General features: G+C 43.3%; 3 protein-coding genes across 3 annotated transcripts; 1 reads left to right on the top strand and 2 right to left on the bottom strand.

The window, feature by feature from the left end:
• The first annotated feature begins 69 nt into the window (after nucleotides 1–69).
• si:ch211-132b12.7 (uncharacterized protein LOC564531 homolog) lies at nucleotides 70–5325 on the top strand. The gene is made up of 4 exons (XM_041941343.1): nucleotides 70–246; nucleotides 2210–2392; nucleotides 2694–2881; nucleotides 3114–5325. The coding sequence occupies exons 2-4, from the start codon at nucleotides 2218–2220 to the stop codon at nucleotides 4134–4136; spliced, it is 1386 nt and encodes a 461-aa protein (XP_041797277.1). The 5' UTR covers nucleotides 70–246; nucleotides 2210–2217; the 3' UTR covers nucleotides 4137–5325.
• A 630-nt stretch (nucleotides 5326–5955) lies between these two features.
• Nucleotides 5956–11737, bottom strand: LOC121609161 (sodium- and chloride-dependent GABA transporter 2-like). The gene is made up of 14 exons (XM_041940725.1): nucleotides 11608–11737; nucleotides 11393–11527; nucleotides 10531–10671; nucleotides 9844–9931; nucleotides 9623–9755; nucleotides 9402–9536; nucleotides 9221–9324; nucleotides 9001–9125; nucleotides 7318–7430; nucleotides 7091–7228; nucleotides 6823–6925; nucleotides 6541–6641; nucleotides 6215–6385; nucleotides 5956–6003 (listed from the first exon to the last, which is right to left on the bottom strand). The coding sequence occupies exons 3-14, from the start codon at nucleotides 10628–10630 to the stop codon at nucleotides 5956–5958; spliced, it is 1359 nt and encodes a 452-aa protein (XP_041796659.1). The 5' UTR covers nucleotides 10631–10671; nucleotides 11393–11527; nucleotides 11608–11737.
• A 629-nt stretch (nucleotides 11738–12366) lies between these two features.
• On the bottom strand, nucleotides 12367–23325 carry vwa7 (von Willebrand factor A domain containing 7). Its single transcript, XM_041941342.1, has 17 exons — nucleotides 23232–23325; nucleotides 21351–21625; nucleotides 21007–21240; nucleotides 20773–20869; nucleotides 19200–19334; nucleotides 18923–19118; nucleotides 18592–18761; nucleotides 17405–17517; nucleotides 17184–17300; nucleotides 16711–16923; nucleotides 16112–16244; nucleotides 15740–15892; nucleotides 15537–15629; nucleotides 15136–15419; nucleotides 14057–14193; nucleotides 13298–13457; nucleotides 12367–13190 (listed from the first exon to the last, which is right to left on the bottom strand). Exons 2-17 carry the CDS (start codon nucleotides 21597–21599, stop codon nucleotides 12618–12620), a joined length of 3057 nt encoding a protein of 1018 aa, XP_041797276.1. The 5' UTR covers nucleotides 21600–21625; nucleotides 23232–23325; the 3' UTR covers nucleotides 12367–12617.
• Between the last annotated feature and the right edge of the window lie 170 nt (nucleotides 23326–23495).

The raw sequence follows: 23495 nt of genomic DNA, 5'->3' as shown, positions 1-23495 counted from the left end.
ATTTTATTTTGGACCTAACCGGAAATGGTATCCCCCATTCTGAAGGTTTTGACAGACGTCGCCAAATCTCAATCCGTTTTGTCTGTGGTTTTATCGCACGGCGCATTGACAAAGAGGAGCAGAATGATTTTGTGCAGCAACTTGAACAGACATGAATTTCAACATGGCTCAGCTGCCTGACATGAGCGTCGCTCGGCGCCCTAAAACTCGGCGTTGTAGGAAGTAACTGTAACTGTACACTTGGAGGTAAGTTTTCCTCTGTACATAAAGCTAGTAAACATTTCGACTTCGGAAAAAGAGGTGATACTGCTGAATCTCTATACGTCCTACTTAAGCTCTCACTCCTCTATAATAACTTTTTCGGCTTTCATATTGTCGTCGGCCTGTTAACCCATACTGTCTTTTGTATTTCGACCACTTTAATTACTATCTGTTTTTCATGTGAGAGGAAGTGTATGTGTGTATGTAAGGGAAGGCAGGACCTAAAGTGTTACATAAGAGGGTGGATGGGGGTGGGGGTGGGGGTGCTGCTGGTTCAGCTGCGAGCGAGGTGTGCTGCCTTCACGGAACCACTGCCTCCGCAAATATCAGAAGCGCGGCCTGAGCAAACACCACTGACAGATTAAAAAAAAAAAAAAAAGGTTTACGTATTTCCAACAAACATCCAATTTTCTATGAAATGGAAGACGTGGTGTTTATCGAAGGTGGAGAGCACTGAAGCTGCACAGCCGATCATAAAAGTCAAAATATCAACTGCAAGCCTAAATGCGCATTTCTGTCACTGCAGAGCTGTACATGTTGCTGCACTGTTGATTAGTGTGTCCTTGTAGAAATCCCCTACTGCTGCAGCCAAACAAGTCACAATAGAGAACGTGGTGGTCTAGCTGATCATTTTCCCAGCCGCCAAAAAAAAAAAAAACAATACAAAAAAAAAAAACTAAAGAGAGTTGTTGCACTTTTTAATACAGGAACTGCAGCTCAAACTACAGGAAAGCAATCACATGCACCGAATGAGTGCAGGTAAAATATATACAAGATTCAAGATCAAGATTCAAGAATCTTGTATATATTTTACCTGCACTCATTCGGTGCATGTGATTGCTTTCCTGTAGTTTGAGCTGCAGTTAAAAATAGATTACACGGGATGCATGAAATCACGTAAAATACATGATTTTAAAAGCAATGCAGCAGTGCATAAGCACGAGGAAAAGCACAAGAGTTTCAGACTTGTATCAGGAACAAATAGCTTGTTAATCATACCCCTCCACAGGCCACTAACAGAAACAAATGTAAGGACATGTGGAGCTTCATTTTGGCTGCTGTGCCTTTAAGATTGATAGTTATCATGCAGTTGAGTGACAGAGGAGGAAAAAAAGAGGAATAAATCAATGTTTAACTTCAGCATTTACTTGGACGAGCTGTGTCAGTCTTGTAAAAACATGATTCTATGCTCCATGTCTCTGCCCGTTGGCTCAAATTACAGCATTTTATTTGGGTAAACAGTGTAGTGATGTAGGCTCCATATCTCTATGACTCAAATCAATGCATTCTGCTGGCTGGAAGTACGCACATGTACATACATGCACAAAAACGGTTGCAAAGGTGTGAAAGGTGCCCTGTGTACTTGTGTAATGTAAAAAACATTAGGAGCACACCTTTCTCTTACAGAGCTGCGCTGCTGATAAAAAGGGTGATGACACTGCAGACTCACTATTCAACTCTGTGGTTGTTATTGCGATCAGTGGCATTCAAATCATGGTAAACTCAAAATGTGCATTCATTGCTTCAAATGGCACCAGTATTGAAAAAAAATCCAACAATGCATTACTTCCTTAATAATTAGAAGCCAGTGGCAATATTAATTTGTACATTGTTATTGAATTGCATCTAAAACGATTAAAAAAAGCTCAAATTTACAATAGCTGCGACCACTATGTGCATCCATCCACGCGTTCATGCATTCACACACTCACACAACCTCACATGGCATGAGCAGCTAATCAGCTGTCCTTTGACTCATGACCAGCCTTTCCAAAAACTCTTGTGCAAGTCTGAATCCATTTGGAAGCTATTTTTGCGATAGGCCACCCCCTTTCCGTGCCCCCTTTTAGCCAACTGAAGTGAACACAAACACACACCTTCACAGACACACCCTTTACCTCCATCCCAGATCTCTGTCTCATGTAAACACCATGTATTCTGTCATTAGGGTCCAGGATGCCGAAGGAACAGCCTTGCTTGGGTGAGCACAGTATTTGTGCTGCATCCAGCAAGAATGCTAAAGATAAGAGCAACAGTACGACTCTGCTGGCAATGCGCAATACTAAAGAGGTGGACAACGCCAGTGGACAGGGCTCCCGCTGCAGCTCAGAAAAAGACTCTGGCTTCTCTGGTGAGTAAATGTGGCAAAAAATGTAACCAGAAAATGACAATTTGCAAAGTTTTATTCCTTAGGGCGATTTCCTATACGCTCCGTTTTACAAGTCTGCACAGGCAGTGAAAATTATGAAAGCTGAATGTGGCAAACATAGAGGGAGGATGTTTTCTTTGAAATGAAATTTAGTTTATTGTGCTGACTTTCAGGTTTACCTTAAGTTTACATTCACATGGGATGAAGAGTGCAGGAATTATAGCATTTTTTAGTCTAGTTCCCCAGTTTTAGGGGATGGAAATGAGTTCCACGTTCTCTGCAGATGGCTCAGACTGGCAGCAGACAGACGTGGAGGACCAGCGGAGCAATAACAGTCAATCCAGGGGCAGCGAACATGTCAAAACCTCACAGCCAGGTAAAAACGAGAAGAATCCTGGGAATCCTCCCCTGATGCCGGCAGGCGGTGAACTCTCACCCATCTACATCATCAACAACACGGTGCTTATGCAGGTAAGAGAGGTGCAGCCGCAGACAGTAAGGTTAGGAATACACACGAGTCCTGATAAACTGTATGTAGAAAGGTAAGAAGTCAGGTGTTTCCAATGCAGTTTACTCAGGAGCCTTGGCACAAGAGCAGGGATGAGGATTTATAATAAAGTCAATTTACTCATGCCCCTCCATCTTGAACTGCCCTTCCGGTCCCTCTTTTATCGGTGTCTCTTACTCCTCCCTGTCCCACCAGCCGGACATGATCCAGAAAAGATGTCAGCTGCCCCAGAAAAATGGAAGCTTGGAGACTGGTGGTTCTGGTGACGCCCACATGATCCTTTTACAGCAGCCTAGCTTGTTTCTGGCCACCCTCCAGCTCCACAAGCCCTCATCTAAGAAGTCCAACACCGCAGGCAAAATAAATGGCACTTACCTACCAATTCTCAACTCCTACCCCCGCATTGCGCCACACCCCAGCAAGAAGCCGCCCGATAAATCTTCATCGAACGATGAATCCAAGAATCTGAGCAAGAGGGTGTGTACAGAACGCAAGAATGATGAAACGCCTGTGACAAGGAGCCTATCTGAGCAGCACCTTTATAAGCAACCCAAGTTAGCAGCCTTGTCGTACTCTGCCAGGCCATGTGCCTCTTCAAACAGCGATAGTCTCTCCTCCTGCAGTCTCACTACTGTCTCCTCGAGCCAGGGTTTGCCATCTGGGTCCAATCTGTGCTCCACCTCCTCCTTCCTCTCAAGCAGAGGACTTCACAGAAACAGCAGCACCAGTACTCGCCACCGCCGTTTCCTCAACACAGTACAAGTCCTCAGACAATCAGGTCTGTTGGACATCACACTGCGTACAAAGGAGCTGCTGCGGCAGAACAACACCACCGAGCAGGACATTGCCCAACTGCGGCAGCACACAGAGTTACTGTGCCAGGCTGCCAGCAACCCCAGCTTCAGCCTGAATGGCATCCCAGCCTGGGAGCACCTACGCCGCTCTATGGCAGAGTCTGGCAGCTACCCCAGCCTTACAAATTCACAAATCCCACATCATCCGGATTCTGCTAGTAAACCAGACAGTATTTCCACAGGACATTTCCCACCAGCTGCAGAGGACTCAGAGGTGCTGCCGTCTCACTCGGTCATCCCGGACCCCAACCAGAACTGTCCTGTGCCAGAGCAGTCCCACTCAGGACAAGGCAGGGAGCTCCAGGCCGGTTCTAAATCTTCAGAGAAAGTCGCCTTTATGCCTCCAGATAGTTCTACTGGTTAGCTTCATCTGCAGTGCCTTCAAAGGGAGAGCAAGTACTCAGGACTAACCAGTGGAGACCCATTAGGTCTTTTTGGATATAATGTGTGGTTATAATAGTTTATCCCTGGTGATTTAAACCTTGTTTGACAGAGATAATATCTCTGCAGGTCAATGGTAATCCAACAATGGCTCCAGTTTAGTACTTGTTGTACATGTTGCAGTATAGGCTTTGTTTTGAGCTGCCCAATGTGCTTCACCAGCATGAAGTGCTCGACGTCTTGGAAGCTGATCCCTCATTATTGCACTTGAGGGCAGTTAAATCCCGAGGCACCATCTTGTATCACCTGTACAGACTTTACGAAACCACACAGAGGAGTGGAGGGTCTCTGTTTATGAGCCACTTAAAGCATTAGGTGAAAATGATATGTTTCCCCCAGAGGCAGAGGAAGTTGGCTTGCACACAGGTGATGGCAACAACAGTATATGTTATCAGTTCAGTTGGTCGTTACGCCGTCACATCAGACCAGCTTCGTTCAGGGAAGTGATGGACTATCTCCTTGCATGTCAATGCGGAGAAAATGATTTCTTATAACCCGCTGTTGTCGAGAGAGACTGAGGGTCCAAACATGGCGGTGTAGTGGATAGCTGTTCTACAAAAATGTCACTTTAAGGAAACAGCACTAGAGGTACATCTGGGTGCTAATTGTCAGTTTCTCTGTAACATCACAAAGTGCTCTACACTGGACTCCAGCAAGGACGTCTATCTAGATGCTTTTCAGGAAACAACTTGATATTTTTTGCATCACCAGGGCCCATCGTCGTCACAGGTCATCATGCTGATTTATTTCTTTCAAATCGTTCTTCATTTTATAAATGCAGCACTTCAACCACAGACTGTATGATTTCAACACAGCATCTCTTAAGAGTTATCCCATTTCTTGTTGTCCACTTTCACTTTGATATTCTTGTTTTGCACTACGCCTCTAACGGTGGTCATCTGTTTGCGTCATGAGTCTGAGAGAGTTTGACAGTGTTTAAGTATAGAGGTGTGTTGACGAAGTGGTGACATGCATGTATTTTTTCTGTTCCTTTGTGCTTGTGCTTATGACAGACAGCACTGCCAGCAATGAACACATATCTGAAATTTCAAGTGGTTTATGTATTTGTCATGATTTTTAAAGTATTTAAATAAAGTGATACATGAAGAAGAGATTTTCTTCAGTGCATCATATGAATCTTTTCAAATGGAGTCTCGCAGAATGGTCGTATTATTCGACGAGGAGTTTACATCACCGTGAATGAATCCAGCTGCTACCATGGAAACTGAAAAGAGTCGCCAAGGTTATGATGCACAAGTGACAAACACATGTATGTGCTCGACCGTCTCCTGCTCCGGAAAGCCATGAAAACCGTTAACGTCCCAGTTTATCCATCGAGCTCCATGGTGACAGAGAATGTTTGTGTTTTTACCCATTTGCAGTGATTTGTTATGACAAGAAAATTGTAGTAAGTGTGTTGTCACAGAGACTGTTGAAGATGTAGGGAGTGTTTTTCATGAGATACTTCTCTTCTGTGGTATTTTAAACATTTATTTCTAGGATGTCTTGAAATTTCAACTTCTTACTAATTTTTAGATCAAAATAGGAGTCCGATTGTGATTAGGATATAACAAAAAGGTGATCAAAATTTCAACAAAACCATTAATCAGCCTGCACAGTGCCTAATCTTAGTTGTTGGATGCACAAAAGCAATTGACAAAGCGTTCAGGATCAAGTGACATTTCTCATCAAGCGGTGGTGAAGTGTTGCAGATCATCTCCACAGACGTGCTGCAGCTCAGTTTATGTCGGCGAGCAGTGAAGATCAGGCTGGCTCAGATGACGGAAGCGCTTAGAAAATTAGAGAAATATTCACTATTCAGTGATTGAGACGTGAAACCAGACCTCTATCACATTGTTTTGTTGTTGCATTCTTTGCGTTCGCTGCATTGCTGCAGTGGTGAAACTGCATTAATGGATCTGTTGGACGACTGTGGAAAATAAATTCATTTTACGCTACACACTGAATTAACTATCACAGTCAGTTGCACAGTTGTCCTACCTGTCTCAAATTCCCAGTGCCAGTTCCCAGCTTATACAGCGCCCATGCAGGCACAAGCAGGATGGAGGAGAGGGCCAGCACCCAGCCCAGCACGTATGCCCAGGATGGGTACACGTACCAGCGATTAAAGGTCAGAGGCTGGTACCAAACTAAAGAACAAATAAAAGAGCCCTGAGAAAAGAAGACGATGGATGCATTAGTTGTCTGGACTTTTCAGCATACAGACGTCATTTAGCATAAATATTCAAAGGTTACAGTAAAGTGCAGGGACATATGATTCATGAAGATTCATGAGGCATATTTGCAACACTGAAAGGCTGACTCACCAGTGAGACCAGCGGAGTGAGGTAAAGCCAGCAGACCTTAAAGAACGGGTTGGCGTACACACCTGTCATGTCTTTTATGATGCCACACAGCCGTTCTGCCCCTTTATTGGAGATAAGATGACCGCTATATAATAACCACTATTTCTTTTACATGTAAAGGTCAGTTTACTAGTGGCTAGCAGCACTCCTCAGTCTTCTGTCTTTCTTTTTAAATCTGTCCTCTGTGACGCTCACAATTTGATTTAGGTCCAATGTTAAATTGCTGGAGAACAGCAGACCTACCAAATAGCCATCCAATTGCCAGGCTTTCAAACACACAGAGAAAGAGGATGCAGGCTCCATTACAAGCGTAGTAGTCAAACAACTGGAACACATACATCCCTCCCTGGAGACAACAGCAGGGATGTATCAGTATCAACATATCAGTTTGTGTGCTGTAATAAGTCTTGCTGTAATGATAAAACAAAATCATGATATAAAATGTTACATTTTGCCAACAGTACACTGCCATAATGGATTAATGCCAAATAAATGTACATAAAATACTGACCTCAGTGATCATGACAAGCTGAGAGAGGAAGCATATGAGGCAGAAGAGGAGGAGCAAACGTTCCCGTCGGCCTGTCTTGCGCATTGCTGTGGGAAACATATCTGAGATGGATGTCATCACCACCTCCATTGCAACAAACTGTACAGAGAGAGGACGAGACAGAATCGGTGCATTTCCAAATGTAAAGATACTCTTCCAAAAGGAGTTCATGTACGTCATGTACTTACTTGTGTGTCCAGACCCAAGAGAATGAGCATGGCGAAGAAACAGATGGACCACAGCTGGGGCACAGGCATCATGGCTACAGCCTGAGGGTATGCAATGAATGCCAAGCCTGGGCCTGCATGGGAAGCAACATCACAATGATGCAAGACTCGCCACTATCTGCATTTGTTGTTTAGCTAATTAAACATCAGTAACTTCGTGAAGTTAAGTACTAATGTAATATTTGATATATAGAAATGCCTGACTATGCTAATAATTATATTGTTGGAGCTCAGGTATAACTATACACACGTGTACACTCATGAGATCTATGAATCTGAGCACTGAACAACTTCTAAAGAGTGTCTGCTGATGATTCAGGTAATGAACAAATGCTTGTACAGTATGGAGTCTGTCTGATTGTGTTTGCACTGTACATTTTTGGGTAGAGAGGAGATGAGAGTGAAGACTATGACTACCTGAAGCACAGTTAGAGCCTGCCATTGAATGCTTGCGCACAAGTGCATCTATCAAAGAGTCTTTACACACACTTGTATATGCCCAGAGAACATGCAAACTCCAAAACTACACCTCTCACCTCAGCCAGAAAACTACTTATACTGCTGAGTTTGCGACCCACGGGACAGACCCACCCAAACTTCATAGCCTCAGATCCCAGCGGTGTGTCTGGGTGTGCTGCAGGGTGCTTGAAACAAGTGTCTTGCGACATACCAGGGTGGGGATGCATGCAGTGCATCTGCTGTGACACCCAACAGTGCCTGCTCTCACTGGCTCGTAGCTGACTGTTATTGTGCTTGTCTTGTCTGCAAGTGTCCTCAAGGTGGCAGCAAACATTTTACCTCGTGACTCAGTGGAGTAAGAAGTAGTCACATCCTTTACTGAAGTAGAAGTACCAGTACAACAATGTACTTCATACGCTCCAACTAAGAGATGATTAATTGGTCAAGAAAGAAGAAAAAAAAAAGTTGTGATACACAGGTATGTATTAATTCTTTTGGACTCTATGATATTATTTTTTCTGTGAAATATTGCAGAATTAGACTTTGTTGGGCCTTGAGCAGTTTTTTTTTGGTTTAGTCTAAACAACACTTATACGTATTATATGCTTATCATCTGTTTATTATGGTGTCATATGTCAAATTTCAATCCGTAAAGTAACTAACTAGACATGTTGTTAGACATTACTCTAAAATAAAGCAGATGTATAAAGTAACATTAAATTAATACAGAAAGTACCTCAGTACAGTTTCGAGTGATTCTGCTCAGTTATTTTCCAGCACTGTTGTGGCCTTGCTTGTGAGTGCATCTCATTCTTCTGTATAATGGTGAGGTGGTTACAAAATGTCAGATGAAACAGTCCACTAGCTAAACATTTCTTGCAGCTTTCTCTAGAAACTGTATAGCAAGTGACCTTGCACTGAGAATTTCTGTTTCTCAAATCCACATAATTAGTCCAACATACTCACTAAAATTGTACTCACCAAACCCCCCAAAAACAAACAGTGACCCTAACTATACTTTAACATGAACTACTTAATTACTTTCTCTTCTTTGCCTCCTGCTATTGTTAACCTCACATTGGCAGCCTCCTCTGCAGGGCCACAGCATGCTAGCAGAGTGTAGTGACGCTCTGTAATATTGCGTGCAGGAGGACGAGGTTGCGTCTTTCTGACCTGGCTACCTACCTGACTCGGCCACATGTGTAATGGGAACACCCTGCTCGTTAGCCATGAAACCCAGTACAGAGAAGACTGCAAACCCAGCTACCACACTGGTGCCACTGTTCAGTAAACACAGCCACAGACAGTCTCTGCAAAACATTAAAACGTGGTTGGTCATTTTTTATTATTTTTTCTCTTGTCCTCCCGGTTGATGCCAGCCAGTCACACACTGACAAATGCTTACTTGTAGCAGTTGTTGTTGTGGGTGTTGTAGCTGCCCAGCACAATTAAAGAGCCCACACCCACACTGTACGAAAAGAAGATCTGAGCCCCGGCCTCCATCCAAACCTGTTCAAAAGAAGCAACAGTGAGTACACTTCACCGCCTAAACTCTACATAGTTACAATGGATCATTGAGCTCCTACCTGAGGGTCTGTGAGTCGTGACGGTTCAGGCAGAAGATAATACAAAACTCCTTGTAGAGCCCCAGGAAGAGAGAGACCACGGATCAAAAGAATGAGCAACATCATGTAGGGGAAGGTAGCAGTGAAATACACCACCTGGAGAAAAAGGCGGCCATTCAGGGACTTGAAAATGCACTGTAATCGCATTTACCTCACATTTACCACAGGGCTTATATTATTACCTTTCCTGTAGACTTGACCCCTTTCCAGATACAAAAGTAGCAGATGATCCACATGGCGATTAGACACAACAGCACCTCCCACCTGATGCCGCCCATCTCCACAATTCCCCCTGAGATAGCAAGCACTCGTCTTCTAGAGAGAAAAAATATTTATTTGAGACTCATCAGGACTAATTATGGCACATTTAAAAGAACCTATAGGCTTGGTTTTTTAATCTTACTCCCAGAATTCAGTGGCAGCAGAGGTGGAGCCAGTCTGGTTGATCCATTCGTTGGTGCCATTTTGTGATGAAAAGTCTAAACAGTTGTCTGAGGACAGCAGGAAAAGAAAAGTGACAATAATTTACAGATTTTTAAGGCACCTTTTAAGTTATAGTTTTGCTGTCAGGCAGGCAGAGTCTAACGAATGATTTATCCAGTAATGGGGAACTCAGGAGCCAGTGTTTCTGTGGGGATCTGCCCTCCTCTTGCCTGTCTCTCCCCTGTCTGACAAGTTGAGTGACATCACTGCAGGGGCGTGGCCGACAGGTCACCTCCTCTCTGATTGAGCACAGGTGTGACTCAAGACCCACCTGACTAAACAGTATATAAACAAATTAAACTCTTTAATTTGCTCCTGTCTACTCTGTCTGAGCTTTGGCACATAGGATCTGTTAAAATCCCCACAACATAACAGTTTCTGAAACTTGACCCACATTAAGAACTAAAGGTAAGGATTTCTCTGTTGCTCTGATTTTGACTTCATTTTAAAATCTGCTTCCCCTAACTGTATGGCAGTGCAAAACTAAATCACTGGAAGGGTCTTTTCATAGAATCCATTGAAATTGATATCTGCTGTCATAACATTAGTACATCATGTAAATGTCATTACTCCGTTATACAAGCCAACCTTAACACATCCATTTTACCTGTGTTCCAGTAGTTGTTGCAGCTGGCCCAGGGGAGCTGGGCGCTGAAGGAGAAGATCAGGTAGAGCAGAGCCCAGGCCAGGATGATGATGTAGGTCATACAGCTGTAGAGGAGGATCACCTGCCCACCGTAGCCGATACCTGCGAGGTCAGATAAGGTAACTTCTGTTATAGACAAACATTATGGAAACCTGACATCCTCCATTTAATCGTTATCCAAGCCACTTATTGCTTTCGGCCACAGAAACTGTCCAAATATAAAACTGCAAACTCACTTTTTTTTCTTTTAAAGCCAAGATTTTGTTAATGTTTAGTTTGGGTATTTAGTCTTATCGTAGTCAAAGAAAACATGAACTGTTGTAGTTTACTTCTAGTAAGTGAAAACTGTTTTAGTCAACAGATCAGTCATTTTTTGTCATTTCAGTCAAAAGTATTTCACATAAGATGTTATCTTATCATTATCTGATGAAAAACACAGGTTGAATGATAAAGAATGTAGCTTTGCAGGAAGTCCCTGGTCTGGTGTCCTGGTGGCAGATTCATTTTGATGCTAAATCAAATTCATTATAAACACAGCAAACAGCAACTCAACCGCAGGCGGTAGTAGTATTTCACATATTCATTCCAGTGTTCTGTAGGACAACTGAAAAATCTACCATGGCCTTTGTTTAATTATTAATTTTTTTCTTTTTTACCTTGGCATAAGGTTCACAGGGGTTGTTGTGTTCTGTACTGACGGCCATGTGTCTTAAATAATTTTTGTACTTGCTCCAGTTTCAGGTATGTTTTACTGCTTCACTCCATCTTAGTGTGATTACAAAATGCACAGTGAAAAACTGAACATCCATAAGTGAAGTTCTACCTTCTGCCAGCGGGCATAGCTTCCTCCAGCAGGTGATGCCGCCCTGCTGGCTGTACTGGCCGATACTTGTCTCCAGCAGGAATAGGGGCACACCGCAGGTCACCACAAATACCAGATATGGCACCAGGAATGCACCTGAATTTGTGAAGTATACAACAATGCATACCTATACCACAGATTTTGGGGAGCAAGAGGAGATCATCATATATTCTTACCCCCTCCATTTTTGTAGCAGAGGTAAGGAAACCTCCACACGTTGCCCAAGCCGACGACATTTCCCGCCACAGCCAGGAGAAACTCCAGCTTATTGCCCCAGTGTCCTCTCTCCTCCACCTTTGCTTGCTTGTTTTTGGCTGCACATTTAAAATTCAACATACTCAAAAGCTCAGTCTGAACCTGGTTCTTCCTCTTCACCAATATGTTGTGTGTCCAGGATTTCTCTGCCTCTATATACAGTCCTAAATCTGTGTCATGTAATGAACAACAGCTTGACCAGTTAATCAGTTCTCAGTGGAACCAGTTGGTTTCTCAATATGTCTTTGTGGTGTGTGTAAGATGTGTCACTTCAATATATAATGCTTTATTCCTTACATGTTCTCATAGTAGGCCTGCCTTTAATGTACATGAGGTCTGTGCACACATTCAAACACCTTTGATGAGATAAATTAATATATAATATAATCTTATATATGTATAAAAGTGTCTGTCCTTAGCTGCCAATAACTGAACTGTAACACACCTGTCTCAGGAGTTCTAGGTTTAGTTCTAGCTTTAGTTCTAGCTTTAGTTCTAGCTTTAGTTCTAGGTTTCCCAACGTTGCTGGATACTTTATTCCCTTTAGTTCCAATAGAATTGTGCCATTTCAGGTCTGAGAAAGGGGTGCTCAGATTATTCACCCTGTGGCAGTAATGCATTCTGTGTGATGTCAGTTCAGAAGTTGCAAAGGCAAATAAAACATGATAAAGTGATTCATCCTTTATTCCGTCTGTGCACTGTCTTCGCAAAAGTACATTAGCAAGCACATTACCAGCATTTCAGAAAGACATGTTTCTTTGCATGAAGTGCATTTATTTCATGCTGCATTTGGTTTTTCAGTCACTGTCTTCCAAAATAGAAGAATTCTTTTTTTTTTTTTGTTCCTTTTTGTGCAACTCTAGGGCTGCTGGAATCCAGTGATCAACACATAAATTTGTTTGACCTGCAAAACATTTGTAATCACGTTGACCTATAGCAGAGAAGACCACAGCAGACCCCATGTTGATAAGAAGATGCCTGTTGTGAGTGTGATCCGTCCAGCACCACTGGTTTCTGTACTCCTGTCACTTAGCTGCCTTTGCTGGCCAGATGTTAGATGGCAGCGCTTCATGTTTCCAGCTGTGTCCCACACCAGCAGCTCTGCCTGAGCAGAGCAGCAGCTGGACGTGTACCTCACCCACAGTGGCTGAGATGAGCCCATGACCCATTCAGATACATTCAAAGGGGGGTCCCCTTTCTCTAATCTGGCTTTGGGGTGGTGATGGTGATGGTGATGGTGGTGGCCTTCACTGGCTGTCTCGTCCCTGTGGGCCTGTTGTTGGTCACTGCTGGGCTGGGCCTTAACCAGGCTGTCTTCTGTGGGTGGGGGGCTATGGAATAAAGTTAGAACACCTTCACCCTTTTGTAGGTGGAGGGCAGCGAGACCAGAGCGCCCCCTGTCTGACACTACCAGAGACACACTCCAGCTGGACTCATTGCAAATGGAAGAACAGGTGGACTGTACTCGTGCAGTGGAGCAGGACGGTGGGGACGTGTCAGGATCCTGCAAGAGAGAGAGAAAGTGGTGTCAGTACCATACCCAGAAAGCTGAATTAATAGTCTGTACATACAAAAACAGCACAGGAGACGTTAGGTTCAGTTGATGCTCACCGGGGGGACCACCGTCAAGTAGGCCACTGCATAATTTGAGTCTGGAGAGTCAAGAGCACGCACAGTGAGCGTAAGGGTGACAGTGGCTCCTGTCCGAGCTGTGGCAGGAGTGTGGAGGTCCACCTGACCACGGAAAGATCCATGCTCTGCAACATGGAACCTGAGGGAGAGAAAGAGGGGGAGAAGACGTAAGGAATGTTCTCTTCTCACATCACAATCAAATGACTGCAAAGTGAGGACATTTAAGACATGAAACAGTAAGATGGGAGTAGGACTGTACCAAATAGCTTAAAGTTTTCATTCATAATGCTGACGTATGAATTCTAAATGAACATTTGAATGATTTTTTTGTGTATTCAATCTGTGTTTCTGCACAGCTGCAGCTAAAGATAAGGCTGCACTATTATTATTATTATTATACTGAATCCAGTGGTGACTGTGTAGGTTTGTTTGTTACTTGTGTGATCCAGTTTTCAGGAGCACTTTAGTGAATGAATGCTCCATGTATTTATATTAATGAAACTGAAGCTATATTAAAGACAGTTGATTTAATAATAATAATAAAGGCTAACTCATTTAATCCAATGAATCACTTTATTCAAACTGAAGACTTTAAGGATTTCAAATTATGGCATCATAATATATGACAGACATCAAAGCATCATTCAGACACCTCAATAGAAGCTTCAAATTCAAATAACACTCAGTACAGTAGGTAGGAGTGAGTGAGCAAGATTTGCACTTTTTTATTCTCTCTACCTGTGAGGTCCTCTCTTCTGAAGATAACCACAGTCATCATCAGCTGACAGACTGAAGAGTCGGGCCGGGCCATGGTTCAGGATGTCAAAGCCCACCATTGTGCTGTGACCAGGTACCAGGCGGGGGACAGTCGACACCTGAGCAGAGACACACAAACTTATGACTCTGTGGTTGCATCTGCAATCTTCTACGCAGTGGTCTGCTGGGGCCGTGGACGCTCTGAGAGGGACTGAAAGAGACTGAACAAACTGGTCAGGAGAGCTGGCTCTGTCCTGGACTGCCCTCTGGACACCACTGAGGATGTAGGTGAGAGGAGGATGTCAGAAAGGCTGACATCTATCATTGACAACTCCTCCCACCCCCTGCATGACACAGTGGGGGCCCTCAGCAGCTCCTTCAGGAACAGACTGCTGCATCCACCCTGTTGGAAGGAGCGCTACCACAGGTCCTTCATTCCAGCAGCTGTGTTCAGCTCCAGCGTAGCTTAATGTAGCACTGGTCCATATTCAGACTGTCTTTGCACTGATGTGTGACTTATCATGCACCAATTACCTTGTGTAGTATTACTTTTTTCACTCTCATTGAGTACTCTACCTTTCAATACATACTGGTATTTTATTGTGACACATATATATATTTATTACTGTGCAATAGTGTAAATGCTGTACTTACGTACCCACCATGTGCAATTTGTGTAAAAGCTGTGATTTTCTATAGAATATTTGGTAGTATATTTTTATGGCAATATTTCTTATAGTTCTTTGTGGCAATATATATTTTTTAATATATTTTTGTTTATATAGTCCTTTGTATAAAATGTAAATTTTATACAATTTTCCATTTTTTCCATAAAAATAAGAATACTAATAACTATAATTCTAATTAAATTTATGGTAAATCACTTAAGAACACTGAACTCATTTGACAGAAAAAGTATAATGTTTGAGAAATAAACATCCATAAAGCATATTTAACAACTGAGAAGCTGAATTGAACAATTTATTACCAGTAATAGTCGATTTTAAATTATGTCAAGCATTTCAGAAGGCAGCACATGTCTTGTTTAGCTTTACGATTACCTGTATCTGAACGTGAGTGGGCTGAACCATCTCTGTGGAAACCCTCTCCAGCTTGTTTCCTCTGCTGTCTCGGCCTGTCAGTCGAACACAGAACGGGACTCTTGGAACGGAGTCCACCCGTCCTACCAGCTCCTCCACAGAGGAGGACGATGAAGACGAGGAGGAGTTCAGCTTCACCTGCTGGAGGCTCTGGCCATCAGCTCCCAGCAGCATCACGTGACTGAAAGACGCTTCCTCATCTGGAGCCAGACCTGTCACAGCCAGCACCAGAAAGGCAGGGACACCTGGGGAATGACAGCAGGAACGAGGCCGTTTTACTAATGGCAGGCAAATTCCTGGTTGTGAGGCTGACACATCATTAATCATACTAGGTAAAAAACCAAAAAAACACAATCCCTCACCTGCTACTGGACTACCCTCCACCCTGGCCAGACCTGGATGTGTCTCATTGGTTACAGTGGCAAAGTAATACAGGAAATCCACGCTGCTGTCACCTGAGGGTGGAGATCAAAGGACCAGTCTTGCAGCGACATAACAGCAAATGAACTGGTAATTATCTGTTACTAGATTTGCTCAATGTCTAACAGCTTTTTTTTTCTTGTACCTATTACATTGAATGTGAGGTTTCCGTCACGCTTGGCTTGGAGTTTCCACTGGCCTGGCTGTACAGGAGAGAGCAGGCTGATGCGGTACAGACCCACGAAGTGCTCCAACTCTGCCAGAGGGCCCTGTTCACTCAACAGAGACTGGCTTTGGTCTAGAAAGGAGAGGAAGATGAACAACTCGGTTTGCTTTATCTTACTATGGCATGCAAAGAAGAGTAGTGGTAATGAGAAAGCGCAAAGTGCAGTTCACATACTGTAGTTCCCAAAATAAAACAAACAAACAAACTATGGCTGCCAGGCTTTAACTTCCATCAACAGCTAATACACATACAGCTTATGACTACCTAATGTCAGCCCTACAGTTCAGCTACCTGATGGACTGGTAAGGGTACACTCTATCAGGTTGCCAGTGACGTGTAGTGTGACATTTTTGACTGAGCTGTCGACTCTGAAGGAATGGGAGGACATCAACTCTTGGTCACTTTGCACATGGAGGAGGGTCACCTGGGCAGGAAGGAGAGAAAATGTGCTCGGCATATCTGAACAATAAATGGACGTGTCAACTTCAGAGTGTTCTGAAGTGTCATGGATCACACAATGAAGAACTCAGATAATTATTACCAAACCCTGCAGCTCCTCTCAGCTTTACAGATCACTTTAGTTTTTTTTTTTTTCCAGCTTGTGATTTTGGTTTTACAGCCAAAAACACTTCACTGCGTTGGTTCTCTCTCTGCGGTCGCATCATCCTCATCAGCAGCTGTAGCAGAAAGCTGGAATCTCACTCTCACTACCTGCCCAACACTGAGGTTAGCCGATTTGTTTGCTGTACCAACTTCATAAGGCGGTAAAATGTTTTTGTCTTGTTTCCACTGCCCCCAAGTGGCCAAAAAGTTAATACAGTTAAAAACCAGCAGGTTGCTGGTACCCCCACAATGGGTTGCAAGAGGAGCAAGGGATCTTGCTGCCATACCTTGTCAGCGGCTGTGTTGTCGTCCACTATGGTAGAGACATCATGGATGTCAGAGTTGGTGGTGAATATTGTCAGTCCCCCTGACAAGGTGGACAGGGAAGAGTAGAGAGAGAAACGATCAGGGGACAGCTCCTCCCTACTCCTCGTCCTTCTCCTCCTCCTCCCTCTGCTCTCTGTTGTGTAGTTGGGGTCTTCAGTTAGGAGAAACGTCACCTGTAGGAAGATCAGCCCATAACAGGACCAATGGTCGAGCTGAAAGACACCTGCTATGTTGATGTTACATTCAAATGTGTTTTATATAATCCTCCAGAGAATCAGAAAATATCCCATTAAAATCACTGTCTTCAGAGCAGCTTCAGAGTTGTCTTTAGATGACGTCATTACCACAGCCTTCCTGTCTGCTGATCATTTTACCACGAGGTGCAGATTCATAAATTGCAGCTGGAAAAAATATTTTAAAAATTAAAGCCTACCTTGCTCTGTTTCTCAAGTGCGAGAGCCTTCACCGCATCAAACAGGTGGGCGTCTTTAGGGGAAGCATCAGTGAATACAAAGATGTCTGACAGCGGTGGACTGTGAGTGAGTGCCAGCTGGAAACATGCGACAACGTGAAAAATGAGCTGCCACATATGGCTGTAATTCTCATCCGCTGATGCACCGACCTGATCTCTTCACTTTCAGCACGCAACTTTACCTGAATGGCAGAGAAGCACATTTCTGGCTCGTCTCCTCCTCCCAGCGCCATCAGGTTCTCCATATGCTGCATAAACTCATTTGGGTCATCTGTCTCATGCACTGGCCCCACCTCTGCAGAGGACAGTCGATAGAAGTGTTAGATGGTGAGAAACAGTTGATGGCCGTTTGAGCAGAAATAACAGCAGATCTATCATGGAACTTTGACTTTTAATTCAATTGCCTGACAAAATTCAGCGGGCCTTACAAAATATTTAAAGGAATAATTCAACATTTTGGTGAATGCAAAGAGTGTTAGATGCTTGCAAATTTCTCCTTGGAGATAAATAAAGTATCTATCTATCTATCTATCTATCTATCTATGAGAAGATCAACACACTGTCTTTAGGGTAGCTGCAGTCAGTTGGTGGCTTAGCTTAGCATAAAGACTGGAAACAAGGGGAAACAGCTAGCCTGGCTCTGTGCAAAGGTAACAGAATCTGCCGACCAGCACCTCTAAAGCTCACTAGCCAACACATCTCATTTGTTTATTCTGTACAAAAACGTAAAAACTACAAACTGTGGTTTTATGTGATATGTACCAGTTGATTATTTCATTTTGCAGAGTGATACTGTGATTTTTGTTACCTTTGGACAGAGCCAGGCAAGCGTATTTCTATTGTTAAACGATTCCTTTAAGATACACTGCATGGCAACCCAAACCACCAGTGATGTTGATGATTCCATCCCAAAATCAATGGCGCTGATATGCTGCTGCTGTATATCAGAATATATAAAGCCTGAAACACCCCAGACATTCTTCTTCTTCAAAACCTGGCACCTACTTTACCCACAATGCTTGAATGCCGGCAGTTTGGTCCGAGACTTAGGTGTGTTATGTTAGTAGCGGCTAATGTAGCCTTGGGCCTCTAGCCAGTCTTGTCAAATTTTGCACAGCTCCCTCTGGAGCCACAATGCGCTTCACTACAAGATGCAATATACATAGTGTACTGTGTCATCCACACACTTCTACCCATTTTAGTTAGAAGTCAGACCATATGACAGTTATTAGCAAGTCAAGAAAGGGGAGTGTTTCAAAAGTGATCTAGAGACAGCGTGGATTTAGCATAGCTCTTAGAAAGGATCTGTCAACCTCTGTGCCTCCATACTGTTTTCATTCCTGACTGTGACATATATGTGCACCCTCACCTGGGTCATGGAAGGGCACAAGCAGATAGATGCCAGGCTGCCCAGGGCTGCTGGCTCGGCTCTGGATGATGGAGTGGGCGCGGAGGCGAGCGGCAGTGATCTCCTCAAACATGCTGCCTGTGGTGTCCATGACAAACACCAATGCAGGGACCTGCTTCACGCTGAAGAGCCTGTTGATGGAGGTTTAGGAGGAAATAAGACATGCACTTATGTCATTTAATTGAGCAGCTCCTGAGTTGAAGTCAACATATTAACCAATTAGCATGGGCCTACTGTGTGCTCTCCTCTGGGAAATGCAGCAACTTCCTGTAACTCACTCTTCAAAACCTACCTGAGGAAGGTTTTGTGGCCCACAGTGTCCCTGAGGTCTCGCAGTACACTCAGGGTGGCCTCAGTAGCCAAAGTGGCTGCTTCCACATGGAGGTAATGGTGAGGGGAGAAGAAAGGTGAGGTGCTGTCCTTGTTGATGCCCCCTTTGGCCCCCATATTGCGGCTACTATCCAGAATACCCCCATGACTACATTTGCCTAAAAAGAAAAAGTCAGAATCTTTAGAGCTTTATTTGCTGAGTACTGCAGCTGTTGGCGGCTGCAGGCTCACTGACGTACCCTCGGGTTTTGGAGGTGAGGTGCTGAAGTAGCCAGTGGTGAGCAGGCGGGAGTCTTGCTGTGTGTTTGTCAGTCTTGGCAGTAGGTTGCCTCGACAGGTACGGCTGAAGCATTCCATACAGGTGGGAGTGCCCTCTGTGAACAGAAAGGCAGCAGGGAGCACATGAGATGAAGGCGTAAGTGTATTCAAGCTTGATGACCATCATTCTGGCATTGTGTCAGCAGTCTGCTGACAAGCTGCCGTACCAGGGAAACTTAATTGTTTAGTATATGAAATAATAGGACACAGTAATGTACATTTCCTTATTTTGTCTGACTAACAGTCCAAAACCATTTGATTTTCAATTTACTGTTATATATGTCAAAGAAAAACAGCCAATCACCACGTTTGAGAAGCTGGAACTAAAGACTGTTTGCCATTTTTGTTTGAAATGTCAGACAACTTGTTGTGAGCCTCTGAAGCATCACGCTGTATTTTTCCTGTTAATCCGGTATTTTGAAGTAATTTATTTAAGGTCATACTGCTAATTTATTCAAAAGGGAATATTGCTACCAGTTTTGGCAACAAGTGTCGATCTTTTCAGGATCTGCCTCTTGTTTCTCTTAGCTGCCTTCAGTGTTTTCAGGCCTCTGTCTTTCAGCCACCTGCCTGCACACCTATGGCCATGAACAGCCACAGTGTATATATTGTCAGAGATTCCACAGTTTACTTGGCAGAATGTCTATGTTGCTACATGTGGTTGTAAAACCAGTCAGACTGCTGCTTATTCCGTCTGACCCCTTCCATATGTTTTAATACTACTACTACTGCTACCACCACTACTACTGCTACTACTACTTCTAGTACCGCAGCTGCTGTTAATAATTAGCATGGACAGTGCTTTGACCTTAGTTTACCTGTTCTGTCTTTTAACTGATGAACCACTGACCTTTCATCTTGTTATCTTAGCTTTAAGTTGACCTGCCTTGCCTGTGTGTCTGCATTTTGGTCCACATTCCCTTTGCCAGAAAATGAATAGTGACAAATGCATCACTTTAACAAGCATTCAGATGAAAAATAAAACGTGACAGTTGTCAAGGCAGTCTTCTGTGTTGATTTTGATAGCTGGGATATATATATATATATATATATATACTGCAATAGATTAAAATGCCTGGACTACACCACAGTAAAAAGTACCTGTCAAGAAGCAGAGAATGTAGAAAGAAAAAGTTGGCACATTATAAACTTATGTGCAGCAACTGATGAAGAAATCCCCAAATTCTTGCTACTATCAAATTTCATTATTTTATATTTTCATCTGGGGCAGAATGCAAGTTTTGCCTTTAAGGAACCCAACTGGAAAACCCCATCTGTGTTGAAATCAAGTCATTTTCGCTTCATTCATGCAAAAGTGAAACCTTATTGACCAGTTTTTTTTTAAGAGATTCTATAAAAGGTTGTATCATCATGGTATAATTTTGCTGTAACTTGATAACTGACCATACTGACTCTGTTGCCAGTCTGTAGGATCATGTTTTGATGTGATAAAGTGGGCAGTTGTATAATCCCAGATGTGAAGATGTGAATTACCTTCAGCCACAGGGATGGCAGGCTCCTCTGGCTGCAGCAGGTGGAGGTAAATGGAGCGCTGGCCCAGTTCAACCCAGTTACTGTGGCTGTAGAAGTCCTGGCATTACAGAGGTTTGAAAGAAAAAGCATTATTTTCAGTCCCGCTAATCCTTCTATTTTTAAATTTAGCAGTTATCGCCATGGTTGTATCACATTTAGCGTTTGTTGTCTGTGTCTTACAGCGTGACTGTGTACCTGCAAGGAGTGAAACAGTTGGCCCAAGCTGTGACGAGCACTTTGGTACTCTTTGGCCCGAACTGAGAGCAGAGTCTGAGCCCAGAACTGCCGTAACATCGCCATAGCGCTGTCCACGCGCTCTGAATCAAAGTGGTACACCGGGTCAGACCTGGTGGAGCTCAGGAAGTCCATGGCTGCATTGGACTTCACCACCTCACCCACGGCTCTCCAGAAGCCGCGGCCGAGTCTGGTCTGGGAGGGATACAGGCTGATCTTTAGCATCGTTGAAATGCGATGTGGTTCTGAGCTTGAGTATCACCATGTAATATGAAAAAATATCCTGTCTGCAGACACTGGCTCACCTGTTCCTCTGCATGGTGTCTTTGGTGTTTTTTGGTGTCCCTCAGAGTCTCCAGCGTGACATTGAGAATAGATTGCTCTGTGATGTACTGGTGTGTGTGCGAGTCCCAGGACAACGTTAACACTCGAGACCAAAAGTCTGGGAGGAAGCCCATGCATGGTACAGCCAGGAGGAGAAGATAAGCAAGAATAAACCAGTGTGTATGATTCCCACTTCTTTTCCACATTCTTCTTCTGTCCTGTGACCCCATGTTGTTGTCAGTAGGCCATATTCTATCTGCATAAAATAAAATAAAACTGTGGTTATTGCCATCATTTACAATACAAAACAAATACAAACTACTCTCTTGTTTTCATTGGCACCTGTTTGGGGGAAGTGTACATAATTGGTGAGGTGTCTGTTTGTCCTCACCCATAAAAAAGGACAGCCTTTTAAGGTCCAGTGTGTAGTATTTAGTGGCATCTAGTGGTAAATTTGGAGATTGCAACCAAATGAATATCCCTCCCCTTCCAAGGATGTAGGAGAGAAACTATTGCAAAACTTGTGACAAATACAAAAGGCGTTCTCATGAGCCAGTGTTTGTCCATTCTGGGCTACTGTAGAACATGGCGGTGCAAAACGGTGGGCTCTGTGGAACTGTGAGACTTTGTTTCAGGTGATTATACACATGAAAACATAGTTTACATCTTGCCCATAGATCCCCCTAAATCTTACACACTGGTCCTTTAAGTTTGAAATTAATATCTTAGAATTAACCATCATTTGCATAACAAATCTTAATCTTCCATTTAAGTAAGTAGAAACTTCCATCAAGTAAAGCTGTGGACCAAAAGGCCAAAGCAGTGAGCTACGATATGTTAGAATGCTGTTAAGATGAAGTGAAACTTCCCATTCGTCATTACACATGGCATCTGTTACCGTACACAGTCATTTGATCCATTGTTCAGATAAAGATATTGATTAGGGCGGCATTAATGAATCTAATGTCACCTTTCAGTTTTTTTGGGAATGCTGTATTTGTTCTGTTTGAAGCCATAACTGTTGCCTGTTCGAAAGGCTTGTTAGAAAAAACAAACATTTGAAAGATATTTAGCTGAACAGAACAATCCTCACCAAATGTATCTCAAATAATTCATGGTTTTGTCATGCAACAGTCATTTCCCTCTTGCTAAATGGTCATGAGTTGACCCTGGCCCTTTTGTTGAGCTGCGTTTTGTGTTAATTTGACCAGTTTGCGCATGCATGCACCCTTCCCTGTCATTTCCCACTCCTTAACCCCTCCCTAAAACCTCCTCTCACATTTTTCTCAGCCTTGTCTGTACAGAGGCTCCTATTGTTCTTTGTCATCTTTATTCAGATACAATACTTTGGTTTTGTTCTCATAGTCTGTGCTTTCACAAGGGGGAGACTGAAACAAAGCATGAGGCCTATAAACAACTGTTGCCTCCACCCTGCCAGCCTCCATTCAGAAAGCAGTTTTAATTGATTGGTGCAGTCTCTTAAATTGGTGCCTTCTTCACACTACACTCATGATGCAATGTTTGATACTTGCAAAATGATTATTATTTTTAACATTAACACGTATAACTTACAGTATGTGCTGTTGTTCACACTAAGTAAGTGCTCATCATCTTTTGCTTAGTTTGCAGTATATTTACATGATATTATCTAGAGCTTTGGTGCACAACAAACTACTGGTGCACTAATGTCAACTTAGCAGTGTGCAAATGTAAATTTTATCATCAATACTACAGTGCACTAATTAGTTCATGCTGTATTGTCTATTTTGTAGGTATGGTTTGTATATTAGGCAACGACTAACATTTACTTAAGGCTGTATGTGTCGTCTAAGAATGTCTACACAAAATTAAAATGTTCTCACCTCAGTTCATCGTGGCAGAACTTTTTGCTTAGACACCACAGTGTTTAGCGCAGACGTCGCAGTCCTGTATGTGCAGAGGAACACCACACATGTACGTTCATGAGGCAACGTCGACTTTCACCACAACCTGTCAGCAGAGGAAGCTGAGCCCGGTATCACAGCATTCTGGTGTGTGTAACAGAATTATTGAGTCTTCAGATGTGTCTGTCCTTGGGCTCTTGTCTGTAGGCAGCTCCTCAGTCAAAAAAAAAAAAGCAGCAGCCG

Source organism: Chelmon rostratus, chromosome 7 (genome assembly GCF_017976325.1).
Source record: "Chelmon rostratus isolate fCheRos1 chromosome 7, fCheRos1.pri, whole genome shotgun sequence".
Classification (NCBI taxonomy): Eukaryota; Metazoa; Chordata; class Actinopteri; order Chaetodontiformes; family Chaetodontidae; genus Chelmon; species Chelmon rostratus.
The sequence above is the reverse complement of the archived record's forward strand: the minus strand, read 5'-3'. Positions and strand labels throughout refer to the sequence as shown.